This window comes from Martes martes, assembly GCF_963455335.1.
Source record: "Martes martes genome assembly, chromosome: 10".
NCBI classification, from domain to species: Eukaryota; Metazoa; Chordata; class Mammalia; order Carnivora; family Mustelidae; genus Martes; species Martes martes.
The window spans coordinates 50,118,894-50,139,003 of NC_137898.1; the positions used below are offsets into that span (position 1 = coordinate 50,118,894).

At 43.9% G+C, this 20,110-nt stretch overlaps 1 protein-coding gene across 1 annotated transcript in view; it reads left to right on the forward strand.

Moving 5' to 3' along the window:
* IRAG1 (inositol 1,4,5-triphosphate receptor associated 1) overlaps positions 1–20,110 on the forward strand; it is a gene marked incomplete at its 5' end in the record, with an annotated part of 123,606 nt that overhangs the window by 59,934 nt on the left and 43,562 nt on the right. The window contains 8 exon segments of the mRNA XM_080816891.1: positions 2,981–3,081; positions 4,199–4,269; positions 6,624–6,797; positions 7,355–7,432; positions 8,209–8,261; positions 8,453–8,500; positions 9,665–10,282; positions 12,087–12,165. Of these exon segments, the coding sequence (XP_080673017.1) occupies positions 2,981–3,081; positions 4,199–4,269; positions 6,624–6,797; positions 7,355–7,432; positions 8,209–8,261; positions 8,453–8,500; positions 9,665–10,282; positions 12,087–12,165 (1,222 nt within the window).

A 20,110-nucleotide genomic window follows, 5' to 3' on the forward strand; every position in this document is an offset into this window, starting at 1 on the left:
ATTAATGATTTATTACAAAGGATATTAAAGGATATGCATCAACAGTCAGATGAAGAGATATGTAGGATGAGGTCCTGAATAAAGGAGCTTCCGTCCTTGTGGAGCTTGGGATGTGGCACAGTGGCATGTGGAAGTGTCTTGGTTCCCCAACATGGAAGCACTCTGAACCTCCTCCTCTTGGGTTTTTATAGAGGCTTCATTATTTAGGTATGATTAATTAACTCATTGGCCATCAGTGATTGATTCAACCTCTAGCCCCTCTCACCTCCTGGGAAATCAGGGGGTGGGACTGAAAGTTCCAACCCTCTATTCATGGCTGTTACCCCTGGCAACCAGCTTCCACACTTAGGTGCTTTGCAAAAGTCACCTTCATTAGCGTAAACCCAGTTGTCGTGGAAAGGGTTTGTTATAGATAACAAGTCACCCATTTCACCTTTATGGCTCTGAAGGGAGTTTAAGAACTAAGAACAAGAGACCAAGCATTATAACAAAAAATCTTCCCATTGCTCTTATCATTCAGGAAATTCCAAGGATCTTGGAAGCCGTGAGCCAGGAACTGTGGATGAAGACCAAATGTCTATGAAAAACGTATTTTGGTCATCTGAATGACCAAATACATATATTTTCTTATAAACCACAATACTGCAGCACCTGTCCTTGAACTTTCCTATCTTACATACCCCAGAGTCCATGCTCCAATCACACTGATAAATCCCCACTGCCCTGTTATGCCTTTTGCTAATGCTGTTCCCTTTGCCCAAAACCTCTCCCCTAATATCTTTGTCTTACAGGCTCCCATTCATCCCTCAAAACCTAGCTGAAATGTCTTCCTGGAGAGTCTTTTCCAACTCCCCTGAGGAATTTTTTTCCCTTTCCTTTGAGCTTTCACAGAATGTGGTCCATATCTTATCACCTTAAATATATTATACTCCATTACTTCTCTATATCCCTTGCTTGGCTGTGAGGTCTCGAGGGTCTTCGTTTTTCAAGCTGCGCCTGACACATGATGAATAACTAAAGTGTCTCTGTTGAATGAGAGAGAAAAGTAATCTCACAGTAATATAACTATTGAAAACAGCAAGTCATGGGCTAGGTGCTTTCTCAATACTATTTTTAATCCTCACATCAACCTTGTGCACTGAATTTTATGATCATGGGGCCCAGAGAGGGTAAATAACTTGCTCAAGAACACACAGCTAGTGGCTGATGAGCAGAAATCTGAGCACAGTTCTGTATGATTCTTACAAGAGGCAATGCTGCTTCCTATCCAGCCAAAGTCACTGTTCCAACTTTCTTCCCATGTGTCCAGGGATTCTGAATGCTTCCTCCTCCTCCAATCCCTGCACCTCCTTCCAGCTGAAGAGGTCCTAAACCACAGGGATCTGACATTCCCTGGTGGGACTCAGAGACACTTCTCCAGCTTACCCATCCTTATGTTTGAGGCCAAGCAAGGGAGGAGATACAAATGAAAACAGGAACAGTTGGTTTCACTAAAAATTGTGGGATTTAAGAAACCTGGATAGCACTGTATGGAACCCACTTAACAACAAGTAATAATGTGAAAAGGAGAGAGGACCTCTTCCCCACCTTGCACAGTAAGTGCTCAAGAACACAGCTCAACCCTGGGCAAGGGCAGCACCCAGGCGACAGCTTTAGCAGGGCCAGTAGAATTGAGAACACTTTGCTCAGAGGCTCCAGGAAGACATAGTCCACCACCAGAGAAAGTGGCAATGGGGACCTACTTCCCTGAAGCTCCAGGAAGCCACTCCAGCTGTGGGAGTTGGTGTGACATGCTTGAGAGTGCTGGGAGATAGGCCCTGGCAGGGATGTTAGGGTGTTCACAGAGTGCCCTGATAACACACACCAGTAAGGAGGGCAAGGAAGAACAGAAGGAAAATGATGAGAGGACATATAAGTAAACCCCTAGAGAGACTCCAGGTATAACTGGGAATGATTTTTTAAATTAACATATAATGTATTATTTACCCCAAGGGTTTCTGAATCATCAGGCTTACACATTTCACTACACTCACCATATCACATACCCTCCCCAATGTCCATAACACTGGGAACGATTTTTAAATGTACGTACTATAACAGTAGGTGGCAAAAGAACCAGAGAGACTGTGTATTACTGTTACCTAGTCCTATTTTTATCCTCCGTACAGAGTTGTGGGGAAATGCAGTCTGATGTACATCTTTGTGGACCTTGCTGTATATCCTATATTGCTTTCATTTTATTCTTTCACTCACTCATTCAATCAATATTTATTACAGTCCAGATATGGTTTTACCATTCACACAGCCATCACAGTGTAATAGTACACGGATTTCACTACAACCTTACTAACCTAGAATGGAATGACTCATGTTTGCTATTAGTAGTTTTGTTTTGTTTAGTGGTTTTGAAATACCTCAAAAATCTAAGGACTGACTAATAACATTTGTTCTAATTTCAGAAATGTGTATTTCTTCAGATAAATATTTTTCAAGGTTACACAATCAAACTGCATATTCCATAACCCATTGAACACATCACCTTTATCCAAATGTCACGATTACCCAAGTGTGGGATCTCACTGTATACCCACCAATGTGTGGGTGCTACCACCTGTTCTCCTGGCCTTCCTCCTTCCCCAACCTGGCTGGCTGCAGCCTGTGGCCTCTGCACCATTCTTTTTCTAGATAATTGGTGAGGACTAACCAGGGATGGGTTCGAGGTTCCCGAATTTTAGTTCATAAAAAATAGACCACATTAAGATCAGTGAGTGTCTGCTGGGGAATGAAGGAAAAACTGCCCTCTTTCTTTCTCTTTCTTTCTTTCTTTCTTTCTTCCTGAATAATCCAAATAAACTGTATTCAACCCTTGGAAGTATGGTTTTGAGTGTCATAATACTGGAGTAAATGCTCCAACTCCAGCTCCTGGAAGCTTCCACCATGCTAAGCCTAACTCCATCTGTGTTTTGTTCTGAACCACCAGGGCCCTCACACTGCAGGAATATCCTGCAGTCCACCTACCATCATCCTGACTGGGGATGCCAGTTCACCGGAAGGAGAAACTGACAAAAACTTGGTCAACAGGTAAATCTCATGTGCCTAATCTTTGCACTGTGAAGAATAATATTTCCTAGCATGTGAGGATTAGATGGCTATATATACTTTTTATAAATATTCTTTCTTGATCATTTTATTGATGAAACAGAATCAAGCAGTTTTTCCAAATGAGAGCAAGAGCTTGAGATTTGTCCATTATCTTTCCCTTCCCACCCCCAGATTATTTTTCTTTTCCTGGATTTGGTTCTTGTACATTGCTAGCCTTTAAGCACAAATCATAGCAGGGTGGTTTCCCATAATAACTGCCCAGATAGTTGCAAACAGACCTGAGAGATAAGAGTCTTTGACCAAAGAGTCCTGCCCTTGGGCAAAGTGGGTCCTGGGAGGAAGGTGACCCCTTGGGAAGGACACTGGCTCATGTACACAGGGATGTCCCTGCCTCAGTTTGACCCAGCACTAACATATGCATTGGTCTGGCTGGAGTAAGACTAAGTGAATTTTCAAAAAGCTACGAAGATCATTCTTACACAAAAATATAGTGAGCATGTGTCAAAGATTTATTTAACTCATTGATGAGGAAACCATCAGGATGACAAAGTTAGTTCAAAAGAGGATACAAGAAATGGAAATACATATATAATCAGTGGGGAGGAAAAGAATGCTGGAATAAGATGACTAAGTTTGATATAAAATAGGTTAATATTCCACAAGACAATGAAACCTTGTTTTTTTTTAATCTTTCTTCCCCAACAGAAATAAATCATCTACATCTCTACCAGACAATTATTCATATTTTATGAGTTTTCTACAGTTAGATGTTCATTCAAAGTGGGGGCCCTAATGAAAAGTAAATAGCCAAAGTTACATTTCCTTAGAGCAGTTTTTCAAAAACTTTAGCAAGCATCAGAATCACCTGGGGAGGGGGGGCATGTTCAATCACAGATAGCTGGGCCCATGTCCCAGAGTTTCTGATCCATTTGGTCTAGGGTGGAAACTGAGAATTTGCATTTCTAACAAGTTCTCAAGCTTAGGGTTGTAAGATGATGCTCTAGAATGACTTTGAAAGAATATACAGGTATCTATTTACCTATTTACAAGCTATGGACAAATTTTCTTAACAAGATGACTCTGTTCTGTCTTTCAGAGCTCACAGTCCCCACAGGAGGCTTTCTCACCGACACCTGAAGGTTTCCACTGCTTCACTGACTTCTGTGGGTAAGGGCTAGTCTAATTACCTTATTTCTGCAACCGGAGATAGGGGTCCAGCTGAATGTATGTTTGAGCAGGAAGACTGAGATCTGGCAGCTCAGCCCCTTCCCCTCTCCCACTTCTCAGGTTGGTCTATACCTACAAGCCCAAGAAAGCAAAGTCAGTCTTCCCCTCTGTGTTTGAGCCCAGAAGAAGTATGATATCTAATTTTAATTTATTTTGGTAAAAAAGACAAGGCAAGAGGGTAAAGAGAAGGATGAGGAAGTCAAAGAGACAGAACAGCAGGGTGAAGCTCAATTCTGGGCCATAGAGTGCAGAGCCCTCTACCTCCTGCTAGAAAGGACCAAATCCAGGTAGTCAGGTGTTTGAATGCACAGGTCGCTGCCCCAGTGACCATCTCATTACCCAAATGATTTCTCAGGGTCTGTTCCGGACCATTGGAACACAGATACAATATAGATTTGGTCTCTGCCTTCACGTTGCTCATAGTCTATGAAGAGACTGAGAAGTGAACAGATATAATCAGGACCCCATATTACAAGGCCCTTTAAAGAAGTGTTAGGGAAACTGAGGCAAGAAGGGGCTCAATTCTGTCTGGGGAGGGGGAAGGCTGTCCAGAAGACAGCATATTTGAGTTGTGCCTTAGGGAGTTGGACAGATAGAAAAAGAAAGAAAAATCATTCTGGGTGGAAGAAACAACATGGTAGGGGAGCAGGAACCATAACAGAGTAACTGAACGCTCCGCTGCGTGAATTAGTCAGGAGTCTTTCAAATGATAGAAACCTAACTCAGACTATCTTACACTAAAAGTATATACATACAGAATTTGAGAACCAAGGCAGAGGATCATGGGGGAAGAGAGGAAAAATGAAACAGGACGAAAGCAGAGAGGGAGACAAACCATAAGAGACCTTTAATCTTGGGAAACAAACTGAGGGTTGCTGGAGTGGAGGGAGGTGGGAGGGATGGGGTGGCTGAGTGATGGACATTGGGGAGGGTATGTGCTATGGGAAGCGCTGTTAATTGTGTAAGACTGATGAATCACAGACCAAAGAATAAATTGTATGTTAATTTTAAAAAAGAAAGAAAAAATACATACATACATACATACAAATAAAAGCCGGAGTTTGTGGTTTCAAGGAGTGCTGAATCCAGGTGCTCTAGTTGGGTCATTAGCAATTGGCTCATCCCATCTCTCAAATTTCCACCCATGCGTTAGCTTTCTTTTTGGCAAATGGCTACCAGCAACTCCAGGCTGATATCCCATCAGTGGAAAGAGAGTTCTTCTTCTGTGTACTCAACACAGTTCCCAGACTTGCCTCTCCTTGGCCTTCCATGGTGATCCCTGAGTCCATCACTGTGGACAGGGGGATTGACCTCATCAATTGGCCAAGTCTCAGGTGAGGTAGGGGGATAGGGTTTAGCTCCTTCTTAACTAACATAATTGAGACTCAGCGGGTTTCACCCAACACAAACTGAGGTTTCACCCAATGCAAACGACTAGAAGAAGGGGGAAGGGGGGCTAGAGAGGCACAATGAAAATTGTTCACCACCGGGGGGAGGGGAAGGGCCTTTGGAGAAGTATGTGGGGTGGGTAAAGATGCTGGGCCCCATCTGGCATTGGCACATGACTAGGGACCATGAGGAATCCTGATGATGTGAGGCAGAGAAGTGCAAGGTCAGATATGGCTCTTAGGAAGGTCACTCTGTGGCAGTGGGAGATGGGAGGAAGGGGATAGCGTGAAGGTAGAGGACCTATGAAGCAGCTGTTGTAATTGTGCAGGTAAGATCTAAGGAACAAGAATGGAGAGGAGGCACAAGTTCCAGAGATATTTCTGAGGTAAATCATGATCAGGACTTGATCAGTTGATGGGATGTGAAGAGACCGAGGAAGGAGTGCGGAGTGATTCCTGTGGTTCTGAGTAGCTGGGGAAAGTGGTGTCATTCACCCAGAGAAGCGCTGCTGGAGAAGAGTCAGTTCTGGAGAAAGGTGGGGGTAGATAGTGTGAGTAGAGGAAAGAAGGGAGGGAAGGTGGTCGTGATCTTTGGAGTGCTCTTTATCCACACACCTTAAGCTCACTAGCTTGTTGAAATAGAGACCAGAAAGAACAACACTCTAGGGAAAGATCGCATGGAGGAGGAGCTCCTGATGGCCTTCCTAATGGCAGAGTTTAGGACAGTACTGGGAACCTAGGTGGCTTCATGACCATTTGTACAGAGGACCTGCCACAGCCACAGGCTACAGACCTGCTGAGGCAGCCCTCAGCCGGCTGAGTTCGCTCTGGGCAGCTTCCCTGGGCTAAGGTGTGAGGGGCCAAGGATTCTGTGGTTCTCGCCCTGAGTCCACCCTCCCGCTGCAGACCCCGCAGGGCATGTTATTGACCTGGTCAATGACCAGCTGCCGGATATCAGCATCTCAGAAGAGGACAAGAAGAAAAACCTGGCGCTGCTGGAAGAAGCCAAGTTGGTGAGTGAACGATTCCTGACCCGCCGTGGGAGGAAGTCCAGGAGTGGCCCCGGAGACTCCCTGTCAGGTAGGATATACAGCTGGCTGCCCTGAGCCCCTCCGAGGTGGGGTAGGGGATAGGGAGGGCCAGGATCCAGTTGTAGTGGGAGGCCTGCTTCCAGGGGGTGGCCTTTGATTTGCCTGCCCCCAGGCTAGGTGCCAGGAGGACTGATCCTTGTGAAGATCTTGTTAAGAGAGGGCATCGTACCCTATTTCAGAAGCTCTAAAGTACTGATCCAACTCTAGCCCAGAAAACTCTGCTTTTAATTTTTGGGACCTATTGTGGCTTTCTGTTTCACCAAGAAATGTCATCCCTTATGATATCCATGAATTTAACATGGATTCCCCATCCCTTAATCCTACATAGAGAGAAAATCTCTGTGTGAGGCCCACGTGCACAGGCTCTTGGACCTCCCTGCATGGATGGAGTCCTCCTGTGGTAGTCACACGGCAGTCCAGAATCAGCCCCTAACCTGACAAATCAGTCCCAGTTCCCAGTGGTCAGAAATACCTGAAAGGATATCTTTGTTAGGCTGAAGTCGTAAACCTTCATGAATGCTGGCCAGTTTGTGTCTGTCTCCACAGCTGTTTCCCCGAACCTCAGCCCCGGAGCTTCTCCGAACTCCTCTCAAAGCAACTCGCTTACTGTCTCCACGCCACCTGGTGAGGTTCAGTACCAGGTTTCCTGTCCTGGCTTCTCCCTTTGGGTGGCAGCTGAGTCCAACCCCTGGTCCGACCAGGATACATCCCATCTTGCAGGCTTTCTAGTCAGGACCCCTGTTTGGCCTCCTCCCCAGAGGAATCCCAGCTAGGCCTGGTCGGGCTGCCTCTGAGGAGGTAGATGTACTTTCTGTTGGGGTTTTGAGCTCGTGTGGGGAGACAGGCCTTGCCCCGGATGAGTCTAGGTAGGTGAAGACAGAAGCAAGGTTGTGGAAAAGGGGCTACAACTGGTGCTTTCTCTGCTAAGAGAGGACTCAGAGAGGGGCTACCCCAGAGCTTATTTTAAAAGGTCTCTATTTGAACCACTATTTTCTTTTTGGTTTCTTCCCTTTCATTAGACTGTGTACAGGGCCACACCCTCAAACCAGCTCGGAAAGGGGCATGGCGCCAGGGAGAAGACCCTGCCCTTGTCAGAGATGTTGGGCAAACTCAGGCTCTGACCAGGCATCCTGGGTTCAATTCCCAGTGCTGAGACTCCCTGGCTGTATGGCCTTGATTTCCCTCTGCCTCAGTTTCCTCATGTGGTTTCTGTGCTGATTAAATGAGGGCTCCCCATAGAATGTGACATGTGAAATGTACTTAACATGTCAGTCATTACTGGCAACCAGACCTGGGGAACCAAGGGAGGGCATTCTGGGGAGGTAGATATGTTTTTGCTAAAGGGACAGCTGATGGTCTGAGGGGCTGGACATCACTCACCAGTGTCTGGACTATTCCAGGTTTGGATGCATGCAGCGACCCACAGTCCCCTTTGCCTGGAACACCACCACAGGTAAAAGGGGTCCTGATTGGGGTTTCTATGCCAACTGGTCTCTCCTCTTATCCCTTAACCCCTAAGAGGCCCTCCATGGCCCACTGAGATGACGGTGCTGGGAGGGGAAAGCATCTATACCACTTCGAGGGTATTTAAGAGGAGATATGGTCTTTTCACATTGCTGTCTGACTTGTGTTCACTTTCTCCAGCAGAAGGGGGATGAGGCCGAAGTCTCTTCACCTCACTTTGGCGAGCCTGTGAGTGTGAACTCTGTCCAATTTGGGTGATTTGGGTGGGAGACACTGTTCCAAAAGTCTAGGCTAGCCCTGGGCAGCCTGCAAGTGAGTGTGAGTGGAGTGTCATGGCTGGGGAGGCTAGAAGTTTCCTCTGTTCTATGGTGACTAGAAGTCTAAAGTGTGGGGGGTAAGGAGGCAGGATTCACACCTTCACTATAACCCTATAACCTGGCACCTTCACTCAGGCCACTGTCCATAGTCTAGGGGGACTGCCTGGCCCAGGAACAGTCAGACAAGATTGCTGCTTTTGTCACTCTAGTAAAAATTACAGTAAAGTTCCAGTTCCTGATTGGGATTCCTCTTGGGGGCAGCCTGGAAAACCTCATCTTTGCTGATGAACACTAGAAGAGCCCCACCTCTGCTCAGAGCAAAGTGCTCAAGGTGATGTCGAGGGCAGCATGAAATACAATCTCATCTAGAACTGGGGCTAGGATAGAGTCCTCTGGCAGAGTTTCGCCACTCACACAAGATAGCCATACAAATGCTCCTCACAAAGCAAGTTTCCCTTGGGAAATGAAATAAGAGTGCAGAATCTTAGAACTTCTGAGCTGTAAGATAATCACCTTTGCAAGAATCACCTGATCCAGAAATCCATAACCATTTTTGGATCGTGGAATTCTGTGATATTGCTGAAAGCCATGGATTCTCTTCCCAGAAAAATACATACAACATACACACATAAACACACATATACATTTGCAATAGTTTTAGAGGGTTCACAAATCCGATGAGAAATCTGAGTCCCTAAAGAGTTAAGGGCCTTGCCAGGAAGAGCCAAGACTAGAAACTGGGGCAACTGAGTCAAGGCTGAAATTTGTGACTGCCCCCAACCAGTCTACTATTCCACTGTCTTCCACAGCCCCTAGCCCTTGGGAAGTCCTTGGAAGATTGTGAATGACAGGTCCCCTTGTCCTATCTGTTTTATAGACCTCAGGCTTGTCTGTGCATCCCCCTTCACTGGTTTATTCTTGACTGAGAAGCCCTCCCCTTCCACTCAGTGCACACACATACACACAGCCACCTTAGCAGGGGTCTGTGGGGACAGAGGCCCCACAGTGGAAGTGGCCCCACCTCTTTCCTCTCCAGCCTGCCTCCAGAGTCCCAGCTCTACCTTGTCTCTTTCAGAATGTCTCCAAAGGGTTAGCTGACCGGAAGCAGAATGACCAGAGGAAAGTGTCTCAGGGCAGGCTGACTCCTCGTTCTCCCACAGTTGAGAAATCCAAAGAGACTGCAATTGACCAGAAGGAAAACTGCGATCCCCTCCAATGCCCTGAGGCCACACCCAAAGGCCCAGTTTCTGGCATAGGCAGTGGTGGGAAAATGGCCCTGAATAGCCCTCAGCCTGGCCCTGCTGAAAATGAGCTGGGAAAGGCACTTCTGAAGACAGCTAAGGAAGGCAACCCTCTGCCTAGAGGTCCAGCCCAGGGCTCTGGAGGGGTGGCTCCCCTGAGCCCCCAGGGAAAAGGTACAGCCGGAGAGCCGACAGGGTCAAAATTTGGCTCAAAAGCTGAGTTGCGGCCCCCTGCTTCCCGGCCACCCCTACAGCGGGGGGTCTCCTGGGACAGCGGTCCTGAAGAACCCGGCCCCCGGCTGCAGAAAGTGCTTGCCAAGCTGCCTTTGGCAGAGGAAGAGAAGCGTTTTTCAGGCAAAGCTGGCAGCAAGTTGGCCAAGGCACCCGGACTCAAAGACTTCCAGATACAAGTGCAGCCGGTACGGATGCAAAAACTGTCTAAGCTCCGTGAGGTAAGTTCCTGGGGGCCAGCTGGGCAGGTTGGGAACTCCAGGTACCCCCTGGGCTGGAGACCTCTGGGCTGAACTGCTAGGCTGGGCAGCTGTGGCCTGGACTTGGGCCTTATGGGTCCCCAAACTTCCCCACCCTGATAAATCAGGCCCACTGTGCAGCATCTTCTTCATATATATGTTTCAGGTGCTTTTACCTCACTTCCTAGGGTGAGATCAGTGGGATGTAGTTGCCACACAAAGTCACATTTTAAGGGTAAGGCAGGTGGACGGATGGGCACATGGGCCCCAAGTACTGTTTTCCCCTCCAGCCAGAGCTGGCAGCTCATAACCAGGAAGCCCTTGATAGAGTGCCTTGTCATGCCAAGAATGGAATAGCTTTTCCCTCTGTCGGGCCCCTGAACTTTCCTTCCTTATGCCTGTTAACCAAGGGCCTCAAGCCCATCTTCAAGTATTATGATGGTCATGAGGGGCTGCTCCCCCTTTGGTGAATTTCTTCCACTGTCCATGATGGCCCCATCTTTCACTGGCCATCAAACGAGGCACAGTAGTCTCTCATGGGGCGACCACCCTATGCAAGGGGTGATTGGGAATATCCAGCAATGTAGGGGACCGAGATAGGGTGTGAGGGTGAAAAGAGATGAACAGGACAAGGAATTGTTATCCAGTCCCGTTTCCCCGGAGGACCAACCCAGGCCACAGGCCAAGGCAACTGGGACTCCATGGGGTGGGCCCTGGCACCCTCACGGCTAGAACTGGACAAGGTTCCCCTGGCTCCCCTATAGAAGGCATGTGAGCTGGGGAAGGAAAAGAGGCATCTGATAGCAGTCAAGCACAAGTGAGGAGGTTTCTGTGCTAGCAGGGACACATTGCAATGTGTCCTATTCAGAAACCTTCATTCCTATTCAGAAACTTCCCACGATGCTCTGAATTGGAGGCTCCAGGGAGCTGCTAAGGAAACAGGTAAAGGGCCATGGCCAATTGCTTCCATTTGGGCCAGGAGCACCCTCTGCTGGTCCCTCCCTTTTTCTTCTTTACCCAGGGGACAAACCACTCAAGTGGCCCCTGCTACATGGGATACTGAAAATCCCCTCATAAGCACAAGTCACAAGGCATGAGGAGATCTCTCAAATGTTGGAAGTGCTGGTCTGGTGCTGACTAACTTGTGGTCAGCATCCCCATCTCTCCTGGGCTTCCACTGCCAAGGCCCCAAGCAGCATAGTGGGGCAGCAATTCTCAGGCCTCATTTGTCTGGAGAGCTTAACAACTCTACGGGTACCATAACCAGCCCCTGAGGAAACTGGGGTAGGAGAGGTCACAACTCCTAGAAATGGGCATTCACTGCCTTGAACAACAGGGCAGGAAGCTCTAGCCAGCTTGAAGCACAGTCATGGGGTCAACAAAATTTCCAGCAGAAGCTCCATACACAACCAGGTGACCATCCTGTCCCCAGAGCCCTGGGCTCTGCTTCTGTTTGTCATATAACTCTCAGCCACAGTGTGGCTGGAGCTCATTTGCCCTGAGGCCCCCAGGCTTACTTAAAAGGCAGATCATGCCAAGGACAATTCTTAACCCAAGAAATGTGGTGCTAATGGTGGGGTTTGGGGCACTTTTATGGGCTGGGAGAGGAGCAGTCTTCCAGGTGCCCTTCATAGGTCACCATGTCATGACTGTCCACCCACCTTTGAGGCTGCCCCTCGTAACTCCCACATAAGGCTGAGTGGTCACAGAGGCATAAACAGAACCAAGAGAAGAGCTCTGCCTGATGGTATTGTCTCAAATGTTGTTTTCTTCTTCCCCTAAAAAGGAGCACATCCTGATAAGAAATCAGAACTTAGTGGGGCTCAAGCTTCCAGAACTTAGTGAAGCAGCTGAGCAGGAAAAAGGTAGGTGGGGTCCGGGCGGATGCTCTCCTCAGGCCAGAGCTGGATTCATTTTTACCAGATAAAAGAAGGTGAATGTGTAAACTGGAGACTTCTGTCAGGGCTTTCGTCTCAGTGGCGAGTGTGTGCCAAACACAGAGGAGGCCCTCAGTAAATATTTGCAGATAAATGAATGAATCAGATCATGTTTCCTGCCCAGAGAACCTCTAAACTTGTCTCCTCCCAACCAGCACCCCCTTCCGGACCCTGCCAGCCCTCCCTGAGCCTTGTTAGCACCTAGAAGGCCTGGAAGGGTGACCCAGGCCTCAACTTTTGACACTTCCTTTTCCTCTCACACCCAGGAAGTCACTCAAATAGAACAGTTCCTCTTTTCAAGACATCAGAGTCATCTCCTGCTTTCTAATCTGCTGTCACCACAAAGTCCAGACACCAGCCCTTTCCTCCCTGGCCCTGCAAGTCCCCACCCACCCACCCTGCCAGTTTCATCTGGAAAATAAGACTTTGGATCTCCTGCCTCCCTCCTGCCCCCCATCTCCTGGCTCACCTCTTCTCTGGGTCATGTTACCTGTGGTCAGTCGCAGCACAGAAGCCTTCTGCTTAAAGATTGTTGTATGGGCAGGACCGGGGTGCCACCAACTTTGTTGGAAGCCCTGATCTGAAATATAGTTAACTAACAGCTACCTATCCAACATTAACAAGATTCCCAGAAGTAAAATTTCCAACCACTTTTTAAAGTACTAATTAAAGAAAATTAACCAGCTTTAGAGGAAATCTTTGGGAAAAAATATGATATACTTTTCCACTTTTAATTTTTTTTTAAATTTTACTTATTTATTGGACAGACAGAGATCACAAGTAGGCAGAGAGGCAGGCAGAGAAACAGGAGGAAGCAGGCTCGGAGCAGAGACCCCGATGCGGGGCTCGATCCCAGGACCCCGGATCATGACCTGAGCCAAAGGCAGAGGCTTAAACCCACTGAGCCACCCAGGTGCCCCTCCACTTTTAATTTTTAATGTGCTTATTAAAGCAGCTTCAAAACACTAGGAAAAGATTCATCTTAAAATTTGCCCCACAATCCCCTAAATTCTGAAAAAAAAAAAAAAAACCCAAAACACAATTTTTATTCTTTCCAGTATTTACCTGCATTTATAATTTTTTTCACAATTGATTTGTATAGCTATAACTTCTTGTTTCTACTTTTTAAACTTATTTCATAACTGATTCCGTATATTTTGACCTGTCCTGTTGTTTATCATTGAATGGGTGTACCTTTGCACTGATGCATTGACTGTTGGGTATTCCAAATGTTTACAGTTCTTTTCGCAATGATTAACCACCCTGCTCTAAACAACTCTGTACTCATAGTTTTTTTCTTTCTTCCTTCAAGTTATTCCCTTGAACAAATTCTCAGGCTTGAGATTCACTGGGTCAAAGTGTAGAAACACTTGCATTTACCAGATTGCCTCCAATGTAGACTGCTACCGGCAAAGACTGAGGAGTCTTCCTCCTAAGAACTACCAACACTGGACTTTGCTTTGCTTTCACTCCTTACGGGCCAGAATATAGTAAGAATCAGATAATCAATAAATGCCACTTTGTTATTACTTCAACTAATTTGCTAGCAAGCAAGTTCAAATTTAAATATTTTAAATGTTTATTTACTCTCTTTTTTCTTAGTGGGCAGATTAGCTTTGCATTGCTCTACCCAAGTGTCCATATGGGTCTTAGGGGTTTTTGTTGGTTTATTTTTTGTTGGTAATATATGTAAACTCTATAGACATTAACCTTTTACTATATTCTTCTCTTGAAATTGATTTCTAGTTTCATACCATTATGCTTGGAAAAGATGCTTGATGTAATTTCAGTCTGCTTAAATTTATTGAGATTTGTTTTGTTCCTAACATATTATCTATCCTAGAGAATGTTCCACGTGCACTTGAAAAAGTATTCTTTCGCTTTAGGGTGGAATGTTCTGTATATGTTTATTAAGTCCATCTGGTCTGATACGTCATGTAAGGCCAATGCTTCCTCATTGATTTTCTGTCTGGATAATCTCTCCATTGATGAAAGTGGGGTTATTAAAGTCCCTTACAATTATTGCATTGCTGAAAATTTCTCCCTTTCGGTCTGTTAATATTTGTTTTATATTTAGGTACTCCTATATCAGGTGCGTAAATATTTGCAAATGTTACATCCTCTTGTTGGGTTTGTATTTTTCTTAGTACTTTTTCATCCCATCATTTTTTGCTTTTTAACAGGTTTTACTTTAGAGAAATTGTGAAGTTTCTTTTTTTTAAGATTTTATTTATTTATTTGACAGACAAAGGTCACAAGTAGGCAGAGAGGCAGGCAGAGAGAGAAGGAAGCAGGCTGCCTGCTGAGCAGAGAGCCCAATGCAGGGCTTGACCTGGGATCATGACCTGAGCCAAAGGCAGAGGCTTTTACCCATTGAGCCACCCAGGCACCCTGAGAAATTGTAGTTTTTATAATAATCTTTGCCTATCTTTTCTTCTGAGAAGTCTTCCATTATTTAAATTGTTATAAAAACATTAATTCTCCCTAATTGGGATAGCAAATCTATCTTCTAATAGTTTATCTATAGTTTGATCTATTTATATTTATTTTGCTAATACCTGTGGAATTTATTTTAAGATATAGGTATTTGGAAATTTAAGATCCTGTTACCTCAATAATTTTTTAATTATGTATATTCTTATTATTTTGTGGCTTAGACAATCATATACTACATTCTTTTTTATATATACCAAACACTAGTTCTGAGCGCCTGATTTTCTTTTATTCTGATCAATACTAACCCATTTTGATTACTGCTGCCTTATAATATATTGTATTATGTAAGACTACTTCTCTCTCACTATTCATCTTTTTCAGAATATTCATTATGTTCTAGATATAAAGATTCAGTGCAAAATAATGGAAAGAACTGCACAAAAAGTCAGGAGATCTGAGTTCCTGTCTCAGCCCAGGAACCAACTGACTGAGTCTTTAAATACGTTCTTCAACCTCTGTTCCCTCTTACACTAGCTGACCTCAGAAGGCTCTTAGCTCTAAAGTAAGATTCAAGGGTTACAGGTCTTTTTTGGTTTTGCCTCTTAACTACCTATTTCTTTAAGTGAAATTTATACCATTCAATACAACATTTTAATTGTGATTGCTCTAAAGCTACACACTGGATTCAGAAGAACTGTCCTAGTGTTGTTTGTTTTATAGTTTATAGACTTTTTAAAATTACTTACTTTGAAAAAATTTAGTTCTCATTTCACATGGTTTGTCCCTCTATAAATCTGGGTTTTCCTTTCTTTTTCCTCTAAAAGATTTGAAGTTCTTTGTACAGGTCTCCTTATCTCTTATTAGGGCACATTCTGTACATTCTTACATATACATGAAGAAGACTCTTTTTTCATTAGATTTTCCTAGTTGACAATCAGTGGCATAGATGAATACTGCTTGGTATTATATGTGTTTCTTTTATATGAAGAAATGATACACGGATTACTACAGTGACTAACTAGCACAGTTACTATAATTAGAGTGATTACTGCATCCCAGGTACTGGATTAAGCATCTGATAATATTTCACTTAACGCTCATAGCAAACCTAGGAGGCAGGCCTTCCTATACCCCTTTTACAGATGAAGAAATTGAAGCCTGGGGAGGTTAAGTTCACATGGTCATTAATTGCTGAAGCCAGGATCAGAATCCAGGTGTGACCAAATCCAAAGGCTCTTGACCACTTTGCACAATGCTTTTTTCACATTCACAATCTGTTATTTTTATTTTATTGAATTCACTGTTTGTCTTGGTTGTGTATTTGTGTGTATGTGTGTGTGTACTTGTGTATCTGTCCATGTTTTCTACTTTGGCAACATTCTCTAATATAATGATGGTAAGGAGAATACTTGCCTTTTTTCTGTTTTTAATTGAATTGTTTTTGTGTTTTTCTTTGAAGGATCATGTTGTGTCTGATTCTTAAATAGATGTACTATTTTATTAGATTGTTTTATTTATTAAATATTTTATATTCCTAAATAGAAAAAGATATGTAATAAAATATTTAAAATATAAAAATACATTATTTCATCATATAGTATACTATTTTATATATTTTATGTTATTTTATATATACTATATATATTATATATACAAATATATATATTTTTATATATATTTGTATATATAGTATATTATTTTCTATTTTTATTATTTTAAGGAAATATTCTGGTCTATAAAGCTTCAAGATTTATGTTGAATTTTATCAATTTGCTTTGGGTATCTATTGAAGAATTACATAAATTCAGTCATTTAATATAGTAATAATTTTCCAAATTTAGAAATAAACCCTTGTGGTCCTGAAATAAAATTCATTTGGTCATGTTGTATTTTCTTTTATGTGTACTACCAAATTTTCTCCATAAGTATTTTTTTTAAGTATTCTGTAACATTCTGGCATTAGTTAAGATAAAATCTAAGTTGCTTTAACATAGAGGCTCAGAAGTATGCTAACCTATAGGGTAGAGAAGAATGTCTCAGCCTCGAGTAATGATTCTAAGGCAAGCTGTCAGGTTAGCAGGTGGCTCTGCTTCACATAATCATTTAGGGACCTTAGTTTCTTCTCTGCATTTCTATACATTTCCCTAGATGTATCTTTATAGAAATACATAAGTTTTGCCATGGGATAGTATCTTGGAAGTGGAACTGCTTGATCAAAAGGCATTTATATTTAAATACATATACATACTGCCAAATTAACTTATAAAATGTATACCAATTTTGGGCCTCCTGGGTGGCTCAGTCATTAAGCATCTGCCTTCGGCTCAGGTCATGATTCCAGGGATTGAGCCCCACATCGGGCTCCCTGCTCAGCAGGAAGCCTGCTTCTCCCTCTCCCACTCCCCTCACTTGTGTTCCTCTCTCACTATCTGTCTCTCTGTCAATTAAATAAAATCAATCTTTAAAAAAATATGCCAATTTAGATATCCACTACGTGCCCCCCTCCCATTTTTCTGTCATTTCTAGGATCTGGGTGGTTAAGAGTTTAAGCTTCAACACTGATTAGCTGCATAGCCTTGGGCAAGTTTCTTAGTCCTAGATGGCTCAGTTTGCTCATCTATATTATAGGTAAAATAATAGTACTATAGTACCTACTTCATTGGGCTGATATAATGTTTTTATGTGATACTGGTCTTTATTCCAGCAGAAACCTGGCATACATTTTTAATCCCTATAATCAAAGTTGTGGAACTTTATCACATGTGGGATGTTGTCCTGTGTGCTCCACAGTATATGTAGGATGGTGCTGGAGATGTGGTGAGCAGCCACATGTGTTTGGTTGATATCTGCAGATTTGGGACTTCCTTTTCCTACATTCTGAACATTCTGAATCAAAGAGCTTCTTCCCCTCTCATATCTAGCATGAAAGACTCTGGGAGTCTCAGTGAAAGCTAAAGAGGCCAGCTCTTTTTGGGAGCTCTAAATACAACAATGTATATGAGCTCATAGGAAAAACTCGAGTCTCTTATGATAATTGTTGGCTGTTCCTTTGGGAAATGGGAAAGATCCTTATCAGAACATTCTGGAATCTTAAGAACTTTGGCTCTCCTTCAGTTTCTGAGGATTGGGAGGCTCTTTCCTGCTGCATCTGGTCTTTCCAACAATCCAACACGTTCTCTTCACAGACCATTTGTAGGATGTTTGGTTCCTAATCATTTGCAGGTCATTTCGAGACAAAGATGTGAGGCTGATGGTGGGCTAGTTCCCAGGCTGCATGCTGGGGATGCATAGGTGAAAAAGACTAGGCTCTGCCTTCAAGAAGAGGGCCTTGTCTTGGCTGTCATTATTGGTTCCTTCAGTTACCTCAACAATGTCCATCTCATCTCTCAGCTCTCCTAACCTCCTCACCCAGCTCAATTTACTGCCTATACTCAGCCAGAGGAAATCTCTGAAATGCAAAACTGGTTCAGCATCTTCAGGGCCCTTTATTCAGCTCTTAAGATGAGCACTAGAATCCTTAGTAGGATGTACAAGGCCATGTGTAATTAACCCTGCTCCCCTTTCCCACATTTTCAAGGGCCACTCTCCTCACTCTCAATATCTTGGCCTTCCTTCAGCAACTCACTCCTCCTTCTTGGCTTGGCACAGGCACAGAACCTGGAATGTTCTTCCTCTCATCCTCTTTGCCTAATGAATTTTCATTCAGTCTTTTCTGCTCAAATGTCACTTTTCTAGGGAACACTTTTCCAGTACCTCCAGATCCTTCTGTCTTATAAAACCTATCACAGTATGAAATGTAATGTTTGATCTAAATGTAATGTAATTAATCTCTGTCCCATGAGGTAACAAGCTCCCAGATGACAGCGACTTGTCTATTTTGCTCAGCATTATATCCCTAGTTCCAAGCCCATTGTCTGAATCATAGTAAGCACTCAATAAATACTGGATAAATGAATGAGTTCACCTTCACCTTCTAGGAGAGGAAACACAAGGATAGAAAATGTCACTATAGTATATTGTGTCAAGACCTTACAATACAAAGTACCTAGGACCACAGGGAAAGAAGCAGCCAGCTCAGTAGGGGTGAGTGAGGGCAGGATTCCAGGAGGAGCAGCTTTGAGCTGAGGAAAAGAAAGGCACTGGAAGCAGCAGGAGCAAAGACACACATGGATCTTCCAGTTCTCGGCATGCTTCAGGAACAGAAGTAAACCTATGTGAACCAAGTGTGGGTCATGTGTTCTAGAGAGATGGATACTAGGGGTGGAGTACGAGTAGGGAGTAGGGAGAGTAAAGGCTTTGAGGGACAATAAATGAGTTTGAACTTCATTCAGGACCCCTTGGAAAGCCAGAGAAACCTTCAGATAAGGAAGCATCAGGATCAAAGCTGAATTTGAGAATAATTCTTCTTGACAAATTATGAAAGCTGGCCTGAAATGGGAGAGGCTGGAGGCAGGGAGACTGATAAAAAGGGTATGGAAACAGTATGGTGAGAGGTGATAAGACTGTAGATTGAGATGGACAGGAGGGGACATGGGAAGGACAGGTTTGAGAGCTCTCTGGAGGTCAGCTTGCTAGGACTTGGTGAGGAGACAGGGTAGAGGGGAAGACCAGAAAGACCACCAAATGTGTGTCCAGATGGCCAAGGTGGGTGATGGCATCATAAATGAGGATGGGGAGAACAGGAGGAAGAGCTCACCTGAGGAGAAAGACATCAAGTTTGGATTTGGATATGCTGAATGCCCATGGAGAACAGCTTGGATGCCACAGTCTGACAGACCTAGTTTTGCATCCTAGTTCTATTACTAATTAGCTGGAACACTGGGAAATCTACTTAACTTAGCTGAGCCTAAGTTTCCTAGAATGCAGAAACTTAGCTTAACAATATTTATTTTGCAAGGCTATTGTAAGGAATGAATGAGAAACTACACCTAACACAAGTTGATGTTTGATAATAGTGGCTGCTGAAATTGTTTTCATCATCTTGATCCAAGTGACAACGTCTAGAAAGTAGTTGGATATCGGGACATGGAGGTTGAGAGAGATATGGGGAGTCCCTCTAGCTACCTCCAGTCTGAGCTCAGAGCCCTCAGATTTCAGACAGGGAAAAGTCCTCCTTGAGAAGATCAATCTGAGGAAGGTTTATCCCCAACCAATAGCTTTGGCCTTTTGGGGGTCATCCTGAGTCTCAGAGCATCTTTAATCAGAAGCCCCAGAAGTTATTTTTCTAAGTCCTGGAGATTGCCAGAAACAAATGCATTCATTGGAATGAGCTAATACAGGCAGATATGTTTAAAATAATTCTACTGTTAAAATGCCTCTTGCATATTATCAAAATACTTAAGTAATAGTGAAAAATGCAAAGAAAGTAAATATAGCTTCTAACAAATGCCCTCTTCCCACAAATACAGGAGGAGGAAGGGAAGAAGGAATAAGATTA